General features: G+C 40.2%; 1 protein-coding gene and 1 non-coding gene across 3 annotated transcripts in view; one reads left to right on the top strand and one right to left on the bottom strand.

The window, feature by feature from the left end:
* Positions 1-21487, bottom strand: part of SLC25A17 (solute carrier family 25 member 17) — a 42142-nt gene that overhangs the window by 6884 nt on the left and 13771 nt on the right. For both annotated transcript variants that reach the window (XM_055566531.1, XM_055566537.1), the window contains 6 exons: positions 16578-16638; positions 14721-14787; positions 13177-13328; positions 1599-1715; positions 481-626; positions 297-392 (listed from right to left, as the gene is read on the bottom strand). In XM_055566531.1, the coding sequence (XP_055422506.1) occupies positions 297-392; positions 481-626; positions 1599-1715; positions 13177-13328; positions 14721-14787; positions 16578-16638 (639 nt within the window). The remainder of the gene's footprint in view (positions 1-296; positions 393-480; positions 627-1598; positions 1716-13176; positions 13329-14720; positions 14788-16577; positions 16639-21487) is intronic.
* Positions 19281-19384, top strand: LOC129642504 (U6 spliceosomal RNA). The gene has a single exon (XR_008709773.1). It is a non-coding gene; the product is annotated as a U6 spliceosomal RNA (small nuclear RNA).

Genomic DNA, 21487 nt, shown 5'->3' with positions numbered 1-21487 from the left:
AACTTGAATGTGAAGGAAGCAAACTTATTATGTTCCTGAGGTCTTTAAAGAACTTCCTCCATACTTGGATTTTCTGAGACAGCAGGTGACCGAAGAAATTCAAAGTGTAAACTTTGTTCCAAACCAAAGAGAAAACCAACTGACAGCCTGACTAGTCAGCAAAATATCAAACAACGGGAAATTGGCTGAGAAATGCTCTGGAGCACTTCACGGCTTTATTAACACTGCTTCGAACAAAGAAACCACATTATTTTAGAATGTTGTCCGTCTAAATGCAGGAGAAGCCCAGCACTCACCCTCAGAATTGATTGTACTGTCTGCAAAGGATAGGTGACCGTGGTGGCGACTGCTTTGGCAATTGCGCCAATGAGGAACACATCCAGGGAAGAAAGCTGCAAGGCAAAGAAAGAACGAACTGCATCAGTCTACACAGTGAGAAGGGGTCAGGGGTTGTTTGCGGCTTTCAAGATCAGGGCTTACCTTCGTTCGCTTCTTTAAAAGCTGCCGTTTTAAGCCTTCGTAGAACATGAACTGGATGGCGGGATTAAAGACCAGCAGCAGGGAGGGAAAGGTGCCGTTCCATAAAGCCAGGATCCCTTCATCCCGGATGATCTGGTGAAAAGCATCTAAGCGAGAAATCAAGGACCTTTGAGGACAATCTCCTAACTAGAAAGACAACGTGCCCAGAACACAGGCCAGATTGATTCTATCAAGATTTCCTTCTGGCAATGACAAGTTAATCTGTTAACTGCTTCTGGAGAATCATCAGATACTGACAGTCACTGAGTTATTGAGAGACTAACTTCAATTTTTGGCAACCCTTCCTGAAAAATCTGGGGTTAGCAGGTCAAGTTTTCCTCGGTACTGACCATCTCCACCACTGAGCTCTCTGTATTACACAGACAGAATGGGGAACGACAGCCTGTGGGTTTCACAGTGAAGGCCAGTACAGAAAAAGACAAGACAGTTCTCCGGAGTTCATTTTATAGGACTGCCTTTTAAGAAAATCACTGTCCTCATTATAAAGAGGGAAAGATGGGAAAGAAGAACCTGGCAGTGTGATACTATTAAAAAGTAGAAGCTCAAAAATATCAGACACTAATTTTGTATCTTTATCCAAAGATAACACTGGGGGAGAAAAAGTAGCAAATTATTCTTCAGAAATATTCATCCTCTCCCACCTTCGCTCTATGGGCTATACTCCACGGGTATATTTCTCTACCCCTTGTCTTGAGGCTTGGCCATTGGGAGTGTGTTGGCCAAGACGATGGTAATAGACAAGATGCAAACGGGGGCTTGAAATATGCTTGTATGATCAGGCGTGTCTTCCTGTGCTTTTGCTATCACCAAGAGAAGAATATCCTGAGGCTGGTCCCAGGAAATGGAAGAGAGACACATGGAGCTGAGAATCCTAGGCTGGAGTCATATTAGATGAATCAAATCCTTGCCAATCCACAGACACAGGAGCTAAACAAATGCTTACTGTTGGACATTGAGATTTGAGGCTGTCCGTTAATGTAGCTTTATCATGGTGATAAATTCTAGATACAAAGAGAAAAGAGAACTTTTAAAAAGGAACACATCCAAAAGACACTCACCAATGATACCACTGTAGTTGGTCGGTACAATGTCTTCATTCCTAAATTTTGCCCCTTGCAGCTTCAGTCTGGTGTTTACCACCCAGAGTGGAGTTGTGAGCAGCACATTCACCACCCCTGTGAAGAGAAACCGGGCGAGACAAAGGGAAAGCAAAATGTAACCTTTATGTTAAAGCTAAACACATTCATGTTCCAGTTATTTTTCTGCTGACCTACTAGGAGACCTGAGGTAAGGTGTCCCTTTGTGCCAGGGTACAACACAAGCCACCACTGTTAGAAGCAATTCAGAAGCCTTGCTGAGAGCGGGCTGGCCGGCAGCAGCGCCTCTCCACGTGAGAGAGTGCGGAGTTTCCTCCTTTGTACACCAGGAGGCAATCTGTCAACTTATGCAGCATCCAAAGTAGCAATTTTGATACAGTTTTAAACACAGTTTTTAAAAACAGCTTTCAGAAGGGGGAACTGATTTCTTGATCACATGCTAAATAAGTCCATGACAATATCACATAAAATACACACCTTCCAACTCTCGTGTAAGTAGCTCACATGGTTTTAAGTGAGTATGGATCCAGTACCATAAAAGACAGGTGGGAGAAAGTGTGACATTTGAAAGGACTTCAACAGGGACTAGAGGCTCACAGAAGAGTTCCTCATCACTTGGGGAATTAGGACAGGCAGGCAGCAAGCAGTCGTTATGAACCATCACAAAAACACCTGCAACAGCTTCACAAGCATCGTGATTCTTACAAGCTTAAGGATGGGGATCTTGGCCACCCAAGGTGGCCTCAGAGTGGAACAATACAACGAGCCAGGTGCTTCTGTTTTGAAAACACACGATCCCAATTTTAGCACCATCTTGAGATATTAAGACATTCCTCATCAGTCCTGAAATGATTAGAGAAAAATACCAGACAGACTTGTAATAAAAGTGCCTGACGCACAGTATATACTTTATAAATGTGTGTTAAATAAACATTTAACAAGTAAACTAATGAACAAACTCAGCAAACAACCATATACCAAGCTATCGGGCCACGCTCAGAAGAAGTGAGAGGCACAATCATAAAGAAGAGAAATCTTTTAGAAACAGGATTGGGAATCCCCTGGGGTCCAGGGTTAGGACTCGGCGCTTCCACTGCAAGCAGCACGGGTTCAGTCCCTAGTCTGGGAACTAAGATCACGCAAGCCGCATGGTGCAATCAAAAAAGAAACAACAACCACAGCAACAAAGCAAGATTAAGGATGTTTTGATTTAAGGAATTTCAAACATACTATACAGATAACACCAAAGTTAATAAACTCGGTGAAAATGCCAGGAAATCCAAATCCTGAATTTTCATTAGTGGAATGCAAGACATTTTGGCACCTCTCTCTCAGGAACATTATGAGAACATATTTCTCAAAAGGCATTATCATTTTATGAGTTGTATTTGTTAGAATTTTTCGTATAACACCAAGGAGTCATCTTTAGTTATGACTCAAAATCTTCATACATTGTCAAGATACTGGTCACAATCTGAAAAAGTCATAACTAAGATTCTTGCAAGTCTCATTTTAAAAACACACCAGTGCCCAAGAGGCCAAGATAAAAGAGTATCAATACACACTAATCTGCCCAGACTTTATAATGTATTCCTATTCAATATAATGTACACATCACTTAACAAAAAAACCAACAGTCAGAAAAATCAGAGTGGAAAGTACTACTGAGCAGTCTGCTGCTTTTGTTTTAGACGAAGACAGGCAAGCTCAGAACCAGAGATCACAAGCTTCTGTGGGTACTGCAGTGCAAACACCTTTCTAAACAAACGCAATAGGTTGCCCATTAAAGAAATTCTTTGGAAATCAAAATTCCCTTCATGTTCTATTCGAGAGGTAGGCACACACAGAACAGGTCAGAGGAAATGCAGCCAAGATGAAGATTTAGCCATTATTCAGGACTCTGCTTACATTATCCCGTTACCCACATGAACTGAAAGACTGAGAGGATTCTAAGGACAATGTCAAGTACAAAAATGCATCATCTCATTTAAAGAAGAGAATATAAAGTCCTTGTAAGAACATTCTGTACTTCAAAGCTTTTTATCTGAGAAGATCTTTGTTCATACTGTAAGCCAAATAGATGGAGAGGTTACTTTTTAACCACTTTCATTTTATGAATTCTGAGAAAACACTTGAGGATCCAAGACAAAAACTTGCACCCTATATAAGCAAGCAAAGGACATTTCTCTGTGGAGGAAAAACCAGCTGCAAAAAAGAATATGATGAGCGGTTTGAACTCTTAGTAAGGCACGATGGGTATGGCTGCAGAATAAAGAAAGTGGTCTGCTTATTTACGTGTAGGAAATTTCACCAGTTACAAGTCATGGCTGTTATTTCAGCTCGAAGATGAATATACCAATACTTTACCTACTTAAGAATAGGAGACTGTTCTCTTTCCAATTCGAGTGATTCTATTTTCTTTCTTTGTTCGTAAAAAATAATTTACCGGAAAACACAATCAAAAATAAGAGATGAAGAATAGCTACTGAACATACTAAAATCATTCACTGATTCAGGGAATAACTGGAACACAGCTATTTACTTCTGAAATCTTGAAAACGAAGTTTTATTAGCAGTGAGTCTCCTGAGTTAAGGACAGAAAACAAAAACAGAGAACATTAATTGGGTGCTCTTCTGGGGAACATGTGCAATGACCGCTGAGACAAGAAAATGGCAGATCAAGGTCACCAATCTAAGAGTTTGGCTCCCTACAAAGGAATGCGACTTGATACACTGCAGGAACAAGCCTGCCTTACCAGATTTAAGGCATAAAGGCAGGAAATTAATCTCAACTGTCGCAACAATGATAATACCATTGGCACTCAAAAAGAGTTATGGACAAAAATTCCAATTTCATAAAAATGGCAAGTATCTTCATTTATGCTATCTGTCAGGTTCTGGGCTCAAATTCTTCTCCAGGGTATTAAGCTACATGGGTTTTTTCCTGTGAAAATACAATAAATAGTAACAAATCTAAGTTTCTATTAGAGCCGGAATAACAATAGCACCTGTGCCTAGTTCTCCTGGGAGATGATGTAACTCATTCCTACAGTGATGGTAATACAATGACCGGGCTCACAGAAGGAAGAGAAAAAAGCTGTTCTCGTAAAAATGCGCAGGCACTGGGGAATTCCCTGGGTCCAGTGGTTAGGACTCGGCGCTTCCACTGAGGGGCAGGGGTTCATCCTGGTCAGGGAACTAAGATACCACAAGCCCCGCAGTGCAGCCAAACAAACAAACAAAAATTCGTAGGCATTAAGATATAAAAACATGTTACGAGGAGAAGTTTAAAACTCCTAACAGTAATTTCCAAGGAATTCCCTACCTTCAGAAAAAGAGAGGACCTATAATCAAAGAATCTCAGAATCATTAAGGACTATACAAATCATTTAATCAAGGGTCTCTCAACTGTGCCACTACTCACGTCTGGGGCGGGGCAGGGGTGCAGATGTGTAGGGTGTTGAGCAGTGTCTCTGGCCCTCTAGCCACTAGATGCCAGTAGCATCCTCTGGTTGTGACAACCAAAAATATCTCTAGACACAGTCACATGTTCCCCATGGACCTAATGCAATCACCAAGTGGATTGGTGATTATTCACTTTATTTTTGGGACTTCCCATGTGGCTCAGATGGTAAAAGCATCTGCCTACAATGTGGGAGACCTGGGTTTGATCCCTGGGTTGGGAAGATCCCCTGGAGAAGGAAATAGCAGCCCACTCCAGTATTGTTGCCTGGAAAATCCCATGGACAGAGGAGCCTGGCAGGCTGCAGTCCATGGGGTCGCAAAGGGTTGGACACGACTGAGCAACTTCACTTTCACTTTATTTTTGAAAACCTCAAAAGACAGGAATTCATTATCACCCCAAAAAGTCTATTCTTTCCAAGAGCAGTTAGAAGTTTTATTCTTATTGGTATTAAATCTACCTTCTTAAAGCAAGTGGAAACATATAAAACCAGCCAGTAGGTGTTTAATTACCTGAGATATGAATTGAAGAGTAAAAAGTTAGCCTGTCACTAAGTTGTGTCTGACTCTTTGCAACCCCACAGACTGTAGCCCGCCAGGCTACTCTGTCCATAGGATTCTCTAGGCAAGAATACTGGAGTAGGTTGCCATTTTCTTCTCTAGGGGATCTTCCTGACCCAGGGATAGAACCTGAGTCTCTTGCATTGGCACTGATCCCCACCAGGGAAGCCCAATTAGCAATTCTTAAGTGACTTTATGTGTATTTTAGGAGAAGTAAATGTTTATGACCTGCAAGTAAGTCACCTATGGTTTGCTCATCAAATATGCACTGTGTGTCTACTATTGGGTTGGCAAAAAAAATTTGTTCGGGTTTTCCCCTACAATGTTACGTGCTAAGTAGGTGCTGATGATACAACAGGTACATAAAAAATGAAAATCTCTGTCCTTGTGAAGCTTATGTTCTAATAGTGTAAGACAGGATAAATAAGGAAAATACGTAGTATGTCAGAGGATAAAGTTAAGGAGAAAATTTAAGTAGAGGAGGGAGATAGAGTTTTGGTGATAGAAAGGGACTCCATTTTAGACAGTGTAGCCATTCGGAGAAAAACTTTACAGGAGGTGAGGGAGCGAACCACGCAGGAACCAGGAAGAGGAAAAAGCTTCAAGTTCACGGGCCCCGAGGGAGAAGTATTCTGGGACAGTTCAGGGAGAAGAGGCTGGCGTGGCCGTAGTGGTGTGAGGGGCACGGACAGGTGGGCAGGACAAACTGGGCTCTGGGGACTCTGGCTTTTATTCTGAGTCAGAAGGGAAGCAACTGGAGGCCTCTGAACAGAGGAATAATACAATCCATCTATGCTTTAGTGTGATCACACTGGCAGCTGTGTTGAACACGTATTGAAGGGGACAAAGAAGGAAGCAGGCCATCAGTTAGGAGACTCTGAGGATAATCCTGGCAGGATTCAATTGTGGTTTGGGCTCAGGTAGTACAAGCAGGGGAAAGGGCCTAACTGCTAGATACCATATGAAGAAACAGGAAATAGGATTCATTCATGGACTGGGGGTGGGGTCAGAGAGAAAGAGGATGAATTCAAGACTCTTGGTAGGGCAACTAGAAGATGAGAGTTGCCACTTAAGAAAATGGGGAAGACTGCAGTCTTTTGAATTGACTTAAACAACATTAAAAATTTAATTCATTCAACATTTAATCAGCACTTTCTGTGTATCAGCCACTGCATTAAGGTACTAGATATGCAGAGTCAGAGTTTTTTTTTTAAAGTAATTTCTGCCTTTAAGGAGGGTCTAAGCAACTTAGCAGCAGCAGCAGCAGCAGTAAAAGATAAAAGACAAATATGCAGACTACTGTTATCCAGTAGCGTAAGCACTTAGAGGTATACACTGAGTTGAAGCACAGAGGGTGGGCACCTAACCCAGAATGAAACCTGGGGGTGGTGGGTATGAGAAACAGGGAAGGCTTCCTGAAGAGGAGGTGGCGTGAGCGGAGAATAAAAGGATGAATAGGAGTTAACAGGACAAAAAAGAGCAGTAAGGCTGCTTCAGGCTGACAATAGCAGCTGGCGAGGAAGGAATCACGGCCTGGGAGGACAGGCACAGGAAAGCCAAGCTAGGGAGGGAAGCAGTACCACAGCAGATGTGGTACGGGAGACCCTTATCCTGCACGTGTAGGAGGCGGGTATTGTCTTCTCAGCTGAGGGTGCTGTGACGTCATCCTATCAGCAGGCGGCAGGGACTGAAGGGTTTGAGGCTGGGCCTAACAATCCGATTCAGACCTCAGAACAGCAGTTCTCAACCGCTTCTCTGACAAGACGTGTAATAGATGATGTTCACAATCCACGCAGATCCGTGGGTTCTAACTGTACGTCAATTCCATTCTTTTCTTACACTCTCAAGAAAACAGTTCAGAATGTATTAATAAATGAATGAGAATGATACCAATACAGTGGGCTCTCTTTTAACCAGTTCCACATACTGGACTCACCAGATAAACCTGTGTTCCTCTTTCCCTTTACGGACATTCTGACAGAGGCCAAGGCGCATTGACTCCTGCGGCCTGGAGGCTACGCTCTAGTGTGCCCATGCTCTTTTACTTCCATCCCACGGGGGCCGAGGCTTACCAAGAGTGAATTATGCCTTTTCTCAAACCTGTTTATGTTGGTCATATCTGTTACAGTAGACAAAGCATTTATAGGCACAGGTTATTGTGGCTCAGCTGGTAAGCAATCTGCCTGCAATGCAGGAGACCTGGGTTCGATCCCTGGGTTGGGAAGATCCCCTGGAGAAGGAAAAGGCTACCCACTCCAGTATTCTGGCCTGGAGAATTCCATGGACTGTACAGTCCATGGGGTCACAAAGAGTCGGACGCGACTGAGTGACTTTCACTTTCATACCAGAAAAAAAAGCACAAAACTCCCATCAGTGAGTGGATATGCCTTGGCCATACAGAAAATTAGAGAAGTATATATTCATATATCTTAGGTTAAAATAAAATATTTAAGGCACATGGGCCATTTATGACATTCCATACTCCTACTGACTCCTACTGACTTAAAAGCTAACCACCCTACCATACGGGGCTAGCTGTTTTAGGTGTGGGAGAATCTACTATAACTGTAAATTGTGTAAGAGTCAGAAAGGAAATCAGCAGAGTATAGTGAGAGCATGTAGGGCTTCCCTGGTTGGCTCAGATGGTAAAGAATCCGCCTGCAGTGTGAGAGACCTGGGTTCGATCCCTGGACTGGGATCCCCTGGAGAAGGGAACAGCTACCCACTCCAGTATTCTGGCCTGGAGAATTCCATGGACTGCATGGTCCCTGGGGTTACAAAGAGTCGGACACGCCTGAGCGACTCTCACTTCACAGTGAGAGAATGTAACAAGGGGTGGTGTGCCAGACACAGCAAACAAACAGCTCTGGACAACCACAAGGGAGAAGATTTCATCCTATATTTCATAAAATAGTAGTTTCATGGAAAGGTACCTAGGTTAGTCCCTGACAGTGAGACATAACCTTTTCAATGTAAATATATATGGAAACTAATATAATCAAGGTATTACAAACATTTGGTCTCAAGAGTAAAAGATCATACCAGACTGCCATTTGTTGCAGTTATGTAAAAAAGAAGATTCCCTCTCTATAGGCTGGATCTATTCTGATTTTTTTTTTCAGTGAACAAATTTCAAACCTGAGTTCTTCAAATTATAAGTGTCTGAAAACTATTCTTCTAGAAAGGCCACCTGAGCAGAACTGTGCAAAGTGTGTTAGTGAGAAAGACTTGAGAAGCAAGGAGATCATAGCAGAGCAATGGTCCAGATGAGGGATAGTAATACTTGATTTGGGGAAACAGTTATGGACATGGAGAAGAGGGCATGCATTCAAGAGATCTTTAAGAGACAGACCAGTGGTTCATGAAGCCTGAGCAGACACGGAGGGAAAGAGAGCACTCTCTATGAAGACCTCCAGATTTCTGTCCGGAGCTACCTACTTATTCATTCATTTCCTCAGAGAAAGTGCATTACACTCTTTATTTGAAAGCTGGTCTGGCTGAGGTTGGAAGTCTGTGTATGCGTGCTCAGTCGCTTTCAGTCGTGTCCAGTTCTTTGCAACCCTATAGACTGTAGCTCTTCAGGCTCCCCTGTCCGTGGGATTCTCAAGGCAAGAATACTGGAGAGGGCTGCCATGCCCTCCTCCAGGGGATCTTCCTCACCCAGGGATCGAACTCAAGGCCAGAATTGGCAGGTGCATTCTTTAGCCACTGAGCCACCTGGGAAGCCCAGGGTTGGGGGTGAGGGTAGTCAAAAGGTAGAAAACTTCCAGTTATAAAATAAATAAGTCATGGGGATATAATGTACAAGGTGACAATACTTAATAAAATTGTATTGTATACTTAAAAGTTACTGAGAACAAACCTTAAAAGTTCTTACCACAAGAAAAGAAATAAATTTGTAAATATGTGTGATGATGGATGTTAACCAGATTTGTTGTGGTGTTAATTTCACAATATACACAAATACTGAATCATTATGTTGTATACCTGAAATTAATATAATATTACATGTCAATTATATCTCAATTTAAAAAAATAAAGTTGGCTCAAGGGAAAGTTTATTATATAAAAATCAACTAGAGACTAAAATAAGACTATTAAGCATAAGAAAGGCTCAGAGACCAAATAAAAAATAGCAGTGGTCTCATACAGGTGAAGAGAAGAACTGGGGGCCATGAATACTCTTGGCCTGGTTACTGTTTTTCAGTCAAATCATTTTCATTTCAATTGGACATTTACATTATTCAGTTGTGCAGCTTCCAAATCTGTAATTTTTCAAAGAATATATCAAAAAGTAAGTCCACAAAATACCAACACTAAATGGACAACATTTAAATAAATTAATTGAGATACAAACTAAATGGATAAGCACACACACAAAAGGAAATAGATTTACTTTTTTCCCATTTCTTTAATAAAACTCTGATTAATTCAACAAATTATTTATTCAGCAAATATTTATTGAGCTCCTACTACAAGTTAGAAATTGTTCTTACTGAAAATTTAGCAAGGAAGGGGGAATATATATATAACAATATATATGTATATGAATATATATGTATATATAATAACTAAAGTGAAACTGAAAGTAGCTCAGTCGTATCCAACCCTTCGCAACTCCATGGACTATACAGTCCATGGAATTTTCCAGGCCAGAACACTGGAGTGGGTAGCCTTTCCCTTCTCCAGGGGATCTTCCGAACCCAGGGATTGAACCCAGGTCTCTGGCGTTGCGGGTGGATTCTTTACCAGCTGAGCCACAAGGGAAGCCCATATAATAACTAAAGGGAAGGGAAGTCGCTCAGTGGTGTCCAACTCTTAGCGACCCCATGGGCTGCAGCCCACCAGACTTCTCCATCCATGGGATTTTCCAGGCAAGAGTACTGGAGTGGGGTGCCATTGCCTTCTCCATATAATAACTAAACACAGATATATAACTGCAATATATATTATCTTACATATGTAATATATACCTTATACATATGAAGTATACATAAGATACTGCTCTATATCTTATAGTGCTCATATTCCACTAAGAAGAAATGGACAGTAACTAAATATTCACAATATCAGGTTAATGGCTTCCCAGCTCTTCTGAAACCTCAGGTGACAAGGATCCAAAGACTTCTAAAATCAGGCTCCTTAACTCTCCAACTTACTGCTCATGTTCCTATACTCACTTTACTCACTCACTAAATTGCAGAGCTCACTGTTCTAAACAAGGTCCTGTATTCTCTCAATTCCCTCCATCGGAAAACCACCACCACTTATCTCCAAGTGCTACTAATTCTGCCAAGGCTCAGTTCAAGAGCCACGGCTTTCTATATGCAGATATCTCCCAGCCAAAAAGGACCCTCTTTCTCCTATGAACCCCAAAAGGATTAACGACTATGATGATACTGACTACACTGAGCTGTGCATTAAGATCTCTTTGTCACACCTGACTAAACGCTTTCACACTCAGAGTGGGCTTCACGCGTGTGCAACCCTGTCTCGTGCTTGGTGTAAGGCTTCACTGTCAACCATCTTGGAATCCTTAATCAATTGTGAACAGGAGTCCTGCATTTTCAGTTTACACTGGACCCTGGAAATTATGTAGCCAGTCCTGTTCATGTTAAACATCTCAGTCCAAAAAACAAAACAAACAAAACCCCCCAGAAAATAAGCAGGAAAGGTACTGTAATTTTCATTTTTTAAAAAAAGAGATCTTAATGTCCATAAATTCCGGGCACAAGCTACTAAACAGGGATAATTGACCCTCTTCTCCGATTGAGAAGATAAAAACAAGCCAAGTTAGCTCAGAAATAAAATTTTCCATATATGGTCAACTGATCTTTACAAGGGTGCCAGTGGGGTAATGGACAGTGTAGTCACATCAACAAATGGTGTTAAGAAAACTGGACATTCACACACAAAAGCATGAAGTTGAATCCTTATCTGACACCACACACAGAAAGTAACTCTAAACGGATTAAAGACTTAAAACTATATAACTCCTAGACAAAAATTAGGAGAAAAGCTTTCATGGCATTAAACTTAGCAATGATTTCTTGGACATGACACCTAAAGCACAGGCAAAAAGGAAAAACAAGCAAATGGCATAATATCAAACTCAAAAACTTTTGAGCATTAAACGACATAACCAACAGAGTGAAAGGCAACCCACAGAATGGGAGAAAATATGTGTAAATCATATATCCAATAAGGGGCTAGTATTCAGAATATATAAAGAATACTTATAGCTCAACAGCAAAAAATCAAATAACTCAAAAAAAGGAGCAAAAGATTTGAATAGACATTTCTCCAAAGATGCTCAGCTTCAGATGAAAAGATGCTCAACATTACTATCATCAGAAAACTGCATATCAAAACCACAGTGAACTATTATTTCGCTCTCATTATGATGAAAAAAAAAAACCAGAAAATAACAAGTGTTGATGAAGATGTGGAGAAACTGGAACCAACTGCTGGCAGGATTATGAAAAGGTGCAACCACTGTGGGAAACAGCACAGTAGTTCCTCTCAAAATTAAAAAATGAATTGCCATATAATCCGGGAATCTCACTGCTTGGAACATATCCAGAAGAACTGAAAGCAGGGACTCAGAGAGATTCATACAACCCACGCTCACAGCAGCAACTATTCACAGTAATCAGGAGGTGGGAACAACCCCAGTGTCCATCAGTGGGTGAATGGATAAACAGAATTCGGTATATACATATAACAGAATACCATTCACCCTTATAAAACAAGGAAATCCTGTCACATCCTAAGCATCAATGAACCTTGAGTACACATTATTCCGAGTGAAATAAATTAGTCAAAAAAAGAGACAAATACTGTACGATTCCACTTACATGAGGCATTGAAAGTAGTCAAATTCATACAAACAGAAAGCAGAACTGGAGTTACCAGGGGCTGGGGGGAGGGTGGAAAGGGGAATTGCTGTTTAATGGGTATAGAGCTTCTTATTTTGGAGAAGGCAATGTCACCGCACTCCAGTACTCTTGCCTGGAAAATCCCATGGACGGAGGAGCCTGGAAGGCTGCAGTCCATGGGGTCACTGAGGGTTGGACACGACTGAGTGACTTCACTTTCACTTTTCACTTTCATGCATTGGAGAAGGAAATGGCAACCCACTCCAGTGTTCTTGCCTGGAGAATCCCAGGGATGGGGGAGCCTGGTGGGCTGCCATCTATGGGCTCGCACAGAGTCGGACACGACTGAAGTGACTTAAGCAGCAGCAGCTTCTTATTTGTAAGATGAAAATGTTATAGAGATCTGTTTTCACAATAATGTGAATAAACCTACTACTGAAATGTACACTTAAAAAATGTTAAGATGGTAAATCTTATGTTATGCATTTTTACTATACACACACACAGACTCAAGTTAGAAAACTAATTACATTCTTTGTAGTATTACTGTGTGTTAAAATAACCTCATAGAGGGTATATGAATACAATATAAACAATAAAATATAAAAACACCTTATATTCAGAAAACTTAAAGTTACCTGCAACAAATCCAACTACCAGATCTTTTCCAGTAGTAGAATGTTGACCTTTGACCCAGACTGCTTTGAGGCTATTAAAAGTGTAGAAATATACAAAATTGGAGCAGCAGAGACTGGAGATAACTGGAAACCACCCTCGATATGGTGCCAGGCTAGGAGAAGAACACAATAAGCAAAGTAAAGATGTGGGACAGAAGCCTCTAGAAAAGAAAGTCCTAGAAAAGGCTGATCATCATTCACATATTCTCAAAGTTCATTCCTATATCAAAATATACTTCAAACTGTACACATATCCTACCTTCTGAGGATGCCCAAGAAATCTTTTCTAGCATTAAAGATACCAGGAAACAACATACATTCAATGACTGATTTACTGATTCCCCCCCTTGATTTCCTTTAGAAATTACTATATAAAATTAGAGACAATTTTCTCATGACTGTTAGTTAATATAGCATCATTCACTTTATTCCAGGGCAAGAACATTTAAAATTAAGTAAATTCAGAACAGAAGTGACGGGGGCATCCAAAAAAAGTGATTGGGACATAAAGGCATGGGAATCAGACTGCAGGGGCTCACACTGGCCACAGCTGGGACAATGTGACCACCAAAATAACTAAGGAATCGACTGGAAACCACGGCACTTCTGAGTCTCTATAATACTAAATTAAGTATTTCCTCATAGACTGCTTACAGGTGCAAGAGAGGAAAAATAAAATTATTCAGTGGTTAACTGAAATCTAAGAAATCGTAATTAACTAGTAAAGGGCAAGTGGACAACATGTGACTCTAGATGGGACATCCCAAGAAGGACACAATTTCACCTACATGTTATTCTGCCCAAGAATGCATAGATTCAGGCTAATCATGAAGAAACTTGAGGCAAACTTAAAATGAGAAACATTTTATTTAAGGAAAAATAACAGGAGAAGGTCCACACTTTTTGAAAATGTCAGTCATAGGGGTAAGGGGCTTGATGTACGGTATATAACTTACTTACAAATAATTCTGAAAAAACTTGTGTGTGTTGTGTGTCTGTGTAGTAAAGGAAGAAGGATGGGGCGGGCGGAGGGGGAAGGAGAAAGCATGAGCAGAAATGGAAAAAACAAATAGGAAAGAAAGTGTCAACAACGGGTCAACCTGGGTAAAGTACATACTGGTATTCTTTGTATTAACACTATTTTAGCTTTGCAGCTTTTTGTAAATTTGAAATTATTTCCAAATTAAAAGCTTTTTAAAAGGTACACAGGTCTGAATGTATCTGATAGGAATGAATCAAACAGCTATCACCTCCTTCAACTTACTGTACATAAAACAAAGCATAGGTTTCATGTGACGTCTCTGTGATCAAGAATTATAATGGCCAACCACAGACCTTCAAGGAAGTGAAAATAACTATGTAGTTAAAAGTCAGGCAATTACAAATTCACAACACAACGAGGCTATGAGAAATGGATAGAGAGTGAGCAGAGACACGACAGACGCCCAGGAATCTCCCAGTGAGCTGCTCCATCTGACAAAGATGAACGAGACGGTAGTACTCACAGGCCTTCTTCTTTAATGATCTCCAGGAGCACCATGTGTGTCGTTTTGGACTTTCTTTTCTCATCAACTACAAGATCAAAGAGTTTAAAGATAAATCCTTTGAGAATTGTTATCTTCAGCACTGACAAATTTCACTGAGAGGCCATTGACCTCGCCTGAGCAATCTTTCAATCTCTGGGCTCCCTGGTTTGCCTCAGAATTCAATGATTCTCCTGTGTTCCCGTGGGCTAAATTCTCAACTGCTGATTCCCTGGGTTTTAACTGTTATCCATGAACCATAAAACATTTTAATTCAATACCTGATTTCCAAAGTAAAAGATGTAAAAGGAGAAATTTATTTTTTTGTATTTCTTAGGGCTCTTCTGTTGGTTTTTTTTTTTCAAAGTTATATATTCTCATTTTTATCTTAATATCTTATCAAGTAGAGAGAAAATAAATTACCATTTCCCTTTTAGAGAAGAGGTTATAGACACAACACTGTGAAAGACACATGTGGTTGGCAGCAGAGCCAGGATTAAAATTCAAGCTTTCAAAATGTTAGCCTTGGGCTCTGTTTCCTAATCTAAAAAAAAAAAAGGTCTTAAAAGGAGAACTCTACTTTTCTTGGCATTCTCAACGAAAACAAAACCTACTTTAATTTCAAATTTCCTACCCATATCTGAACATTTTGAAAATCTAAAAATGGGAAAATGAACGAATTACTTAAGAAAATTGGTACCTGCATAGCTTGTGAGATGACAAACTAGGAAACACTGTATAAGGCACCTGACGATAACCATCAAGATTACAAATACTCACACTTTGATCCGACAACCCCACTTCCAGGGATTTATCCCACAGAATTTACAGAAACAGAACGACATATGAACAAGTCTATTGGACAAAAGAGGAGAAATAATCAAAGAATCTCTAACAGTGCAGAGGTACACAGGTTATGCTGCAGCCGTGCCATGGACCACTCTACAACCGGAAGGATCAAGAAGCCCCTAGGAACCTGATTTGGAAGGCATCCAAAAAATGCAAGATATGGAATAGTGTGAAAAGTATGCTTTTTGAGTAAGAAAGAGAAAATTGAGAATATATATCATTTGCTTGTTAGTCCATAAAGACTCTCAGGGCTATTTGAGAGACTAAGAAAAGATATAATCTATAGCGGAGAGAAAAGGAGGCAGACTAGAGTGAGATTTTTTCCACTGTACTATCTATCTTTTTATGTATTTTAGGTTTCAAGTCATGTAAAAGTACTACCTGCCCAAAATCTCTAAAATTAATTAAACAGTAGTCATGAAGGGTTTTAACATAGCAATTAGTTTATTCAAAGCTAATCTTACTCTTATCTCTTAATGTAAGTTTGGTAATAGGTTTATAATTTCAAGTTGAAAAATACTGAGGAAAAAACAAGTAGAATTTACAAATATAAAGTGAAATGGGGGGGGGGGGCGCCTAGAACTCCATGCCTAGAAGAGCAATGATAATGATGTGTGGGTCCATGTTTCCTATTCTCTGTTCTCTTTCCAGAAAATCTACTCCTAGTGAAAAAAAAAAAAAAATCCTCTACATTCTGCCTTTCAAAAGTCATACTGTTTATCAGAACAAACTGTAATGATTCAAAATGACTAATGCAAACCCACTCAGGTCTCTCAGATTAGAAAATGGCTGAGGCTATGACTCATTCACAAACACCTCTCTGTTAATTAGGAAATAGCAGTGATGACCAGTCTTTAAAGTCAGTGAAAATGGACAACAGCAGATACTAATGAAACAGAATATCCTTATGTTAATTTAGAATTTAGTAGAGAAATAAGTTTGCTTCCTGATATCAAATCAACAGGAATGTGATGACAATAAGATACTCACCCTGAAGTCGAAGTCGAGCTGTATCCAAGGGAAAAAATACTGTCATTGCTGTCATGCTTCCCTGAAAAGTTATCACGAAAATAATGAGCCACAACTTTTACATGAACATAAGTTCGTTGCTATCAATGGGTCAAATCAAATTTTCAGAGAACAAATATACAGATTATTTTAATCTACTGGGATCATTATTGTTCAAACTTCTGTTAGTTACATACTTGAACAGATAGAAGAAATCTCTTTCTGATATTGAAAAAGAAAATGTAGTGGGTCCCTGGAGATGACAAATTTAGGGATTTACAACCTTGGACACATGTCAAAGACAGCAGGTAAATGGATTTTTAACCATTTATGGTCAGTTACTGCTCCTATGCTCTCCTCTGATAACCCAAGAAACCAAAAAATCTAGTAATCAGATACGTATTTTTATACTCTCTCCTTAATAATACATTCACCACAAAGTAAAAGAGGGTTAAGGATCATATTGTTCTTTAAAATAGCTCTGTCTGCTTGGTTTTAACTGACAAGGCAATGGCACTCCACTCCAGTACTCTTGCCTGGAAAATCCCATGGATGGAGAAGTCTGGTGGGCTGCAGTCCATGGGGTCAATAAGAGTCAGACACGACTGAGCGACTTCCCTTTCACTTTTCCCTTTCATGCATTGGAGAAGGAAATGGCAACCCACTCCAGTGTTCTTGCCTGGAGAATCCCAGGGACGGGGGAGCCTGGTGGGCTGCCATCTATGGGGTCACACAGAGTTGGACACGACTGAAGCGACTTAGCAGCACCAGCAGCTTGGTTTTAAATAAAAGAGGGGAAATATCTTTGCTAAAACTTCTATAAATAATTCATCCAAGAGAATCCAATGACAAAAATTATCAGTGGGGGAAAATAAGAAGCCAACAACCAGTCTTTTCATTCATAAAGCCCTAAGACAGACAAAAACCAGAAGCATACAGTTAGGGATAAAATCATATGCATGAAATCCCCAGGTGGGTTTATGGTTATCAACCTAGATGCAGACCCCTCTGGTGTACATTCTTGGGCATAAGATCAAGTTTTAGGCTATTGATCTAATAACGGTAACACAGAAAATTTTTATCATGACAACAATGCGAAACTAAGTCAACTTTAAAGATAAGAACAAAAATGTGCTAAGTCTCTTATCTGTTTGTAGATGAGCCTGTCTGACAAGGGAGAATACTGTATTGTCCTATTAGTTACTCTTAGAAACTCAGATTAAATGTTATTACCGCCAGCCATCAGGTCCTCTGTGTTCCCACAGCACTTGTTTATGCCTCAGAGCATTCAGGCTGCGGTGAAATCTCACTCTTCCACCCGATTGTGAGAACATCTATTTATCTCTGAATATCATCGATTCTTAAATGTTTATTAAATTCAATCTACTTTCAGCTATCTCTGATGCTGGGAAGGATTGGGGGCAGAAGGAGAAGGGGACGACACAGGATTAGATGGCTGGATGGCATCACCGACTCGATGGACATGAGTCTGGGTGAACTCCGGGAGTTGGTGATGGACAGGGAGGCCTGGCGTGCTGCGGTTCATGGGGTCGCAAAGAGTCGGACACGACTGAGTGACTGAACTGAACTCAGCTATTTATGCTATGCTGATGGCTCCCACATCAAATGATCTTTCCTAATAAGAACTAGATAATATTTAATGTTTTAAGTAACTCTGGATCTGTAAAGGTGTACAGTCTACAAATCTATTCTCCTGGCATCTCTGCTCACCTTACAAGCAATTTCTAAGAAAAACGGGGGCTGGAAAGCTGGTGAACACGTATCAAGGTTAGTTTACTGCCTATCATGCTGCAGTAGTTCATCTATGCAGGCTATTGCGTAGACACGGCGGCTCCAGACAGAAAAGTCCTGCCTGGAAACTACTTCCTCAAACAATTGGATCACCTCCATCCTTCTTCCCTGTCAGCTTTAACTAGACACCTGAGGTTTTCTAACTTAGAAGACCCTGCCCTGTGTGTGTGCTAAGTCGCTTCAGTCCTGTCCAACTCTTTGCGACCCTATGGACTGTACCCCACCAGGCTCCTCTGTCCATGGGCTTCTCCAGGCAAGAATACTGAAGTGGGTTGCCATGGCCTCCTCCAATCTTGAAATCTTAAAGTATATCTTGTACCAAGATAAAGAGAACAGTCAGTCCAAAGAGCTCAAAGGTCTACTACCTCCTCTAGGACTAGCATAAAAAACTCAGATCTATAAAATTAAAAAACACTTAAAAAATATAATAGTACTGGAAAGACTGGATCCAGATGGTAAACTGAAAACCCATCACTGCCTCCTCTGCATTCCAATCACTAATACTGAGAGAAGATTTATAACATTAATATAAAAGTGCTTTGTAGAAAAACAAAAAGGAATCTAATTGGTGGATTAGAAATTAAAAGGATAACAGAGTAAGGCTGTTTTGAAATAAGAAACCACAAACCAAAATGCACAGAAGGTAGATAGAGTAGGCAGAATCATAGCCCCCTCAAAGATTCTAACCCCCAGTTACCTGTGAACATGTTACATTACATGGCAGGTCACTTTGCCAATCAGCTGATCTTAAAACAGAGAGATTATTCTGGATTATCTGAGTGGGCCCAATAAAGGTCTTTAAAAGTAGAAGAGTAGGTGGGAGTGAGGCAAGAGGACTCAGCCCATTATTGCTGGCTTTAAGATGCACAAAGGGTGCTTGCTTTGGCAGCACATATACTAAATTTGGAATTATACAGAGATTAGCATGGCCCCTGCGCAGGGATGGCACACAAATTTGTGAAGCATTCCATATTTTTTTTTTTTAAAGATGGACAAAGGGGCCACTAGCCAAGAAATGTGGGCAGCGTCTAGAAGCCAAAAAAACCAAAGAAATGGATTTTCTCCTCGGGCTTCCAGAAAGGAACACATTGACATTTTAATTTAAGCTCGTGGGCTGTGTATCTGACTTCTGACCTGCTTGTTTTACACCATTCGACCTGGTAGCCTGTGATTAATAACAAAAGTACAGCTGTATCCAGCTACAAATAAACTTAATATCTATGAGAAAGTATATTGCAAATGATAAAGGTAAATTGAGAACATAGCTATTCGGTACTTTGGGGACTTGCTCTATTTGTCTCCTCACCAAGTAAACACACAGATGACTGTTTTCATAATTCTATACATGAAAGTCTTATGTTAAGCTACAGTCTTACGACTTTTTCAGAAATTTGAATTAAATTCCGCTCTTCATAAATACTCAGTGTTGTTTTTTTCTCTAAGACTGTCTTCTCACTTACATAAAATTAGACACCACAAAATACTGGGAAGATAACTACACAAGGTGCCAGAGAGGCATATAAATCAATCTATTATCTGAGTCCCACGGAATTCTAACCTTCTGAGTGGGAGTTCTGTTGTTGACAACAATTACAATTTAAAAGACTCTCTTTCCCAGAAACAACCTTCTTCTAACTCACCAAAACCAAACATTCTGAGTCAAAACATTCTACCATCCTCTTCTGCCATTTAACCATTTGGTGCTGGGAAAACAATTTCTACACCACATTGGCACTTGGAGGTGGAAAAGTCCTTACAGGTCACCTGGCACTGCAGACCCTTTCCCTGCACACCAAGGAGCCTGGCCAGGGTTGAGTTGTTGTTGTTTAGTTGCTAAGTCATGTCCGACTCTTTTGCGCCTCTATAAACTGTAGACGGCCAGGCTCCTCTGTCCATGGGATTCTCCAGGCAAAAATACTGGAGCAGGTTGCCATTTCCTTCTCCAGGGGATCTTCCTGACACAGGGATTGAACCCAAGTCTCCTGCACTGCGGGCAGATTCTTTACCACTGAGCCACAACGGGGATCACAGCATCACTAAGAAGTCTGCTGAAAGCCAGTGGGGCAGAGGCAGCCAGAACCCAGGTCTCTTGAACTCCAGGTTCTACTGTTCACTGTTCTACCTCAGTTCTCAATCTTTTTTTCAATCAAGACATAAGCAACTTTGCATTTTTCTCTTCTACTTGTAAAAGTGTACATATATACACAATACTAACCCACACACACAATTGGGAAATTCTTAATAGGGATTATATAGGGAGAGGGATTAACAACTCCCTTGGGATGTATCTCTGTATAATTATTATTTTTAAACAATAAGCATGTGTTGGCTTTAGTTTTGAAATGAGAAGGAAATTAAAAAAAAAAAAAAAGACATCAGAATACAAGAGAATAAGACAGTGTAGAGATTCTCAAAGCAATGGGCTGGGGGATCCTTGAAAGTCCCCTAACCCTTTCCAGGGGTCTGCAGGATCAAAGCTGTTTTCATAAACTACAACTGCATAATTCCATTTTTTTTTGCCTTTTTTTAATTCTCATTTTTTCACAGTGTGTAGTGAAGCTTTCCAGAGGCTCTGTGATGTATAATATTGTAACAGACTGAATGCAGAAGCAGATAAAAGGATCCAGTTATCTTCTATTAAGTATTAGAGAGATTTGCAAAAATACAAAACAATGCCACTCTTACTAATGGAGGGGAAAATATGGTTTTAAAAATGCTATGTATGTTAACATGTAACAGGCTTAATATTTTTAGCAGATAAGTATCTTTATGATTTCCCAGCTTTAATTTCTAGAACAATAAATATTGAAAATTATTACCAAATAAGTAAAACCTCTTCAGAGTCTGCAATAATTCCTAAGAGTATAAAGAAATTATGAGACCAGATAGTCTTGAGAACTTCTGTTATAAACATGCCATTAAATATGAAAAATAGTACATTATTAATAAACTTAATTATTGAACATATCACTTCTAATATCCTTTTCAGCTGATGGTATACCCGTGTTATGTAAGAAATTGAAAACATCCCAAACTTTTGGGTTGGACACAACCTTTCCACGAAACTTTCCACGAAACTC

The sequence above is a fragment of the Bubalus kerabau genome, chromosome 1 (assembly GCF_029407905.1).
Source record: "Bubalus kerabau isolate K-KA32 ecotype Philippines breed swamp buffalo chromosome 1, PCC_UOA_SB_1v2, whole genome shotgun sequence".
Lineage (NCBI taxonomy): Eukaryota > Metazoa > Chordata > Mammalia > Artiodactyla > Bovidae > Bubalus > Bubalus kerabau.
The sequence above is the reverse complement of the archived record's forward strand: the minus strand, read 5'-3'. Positions and strand labels throughout refer to the sequence as shown.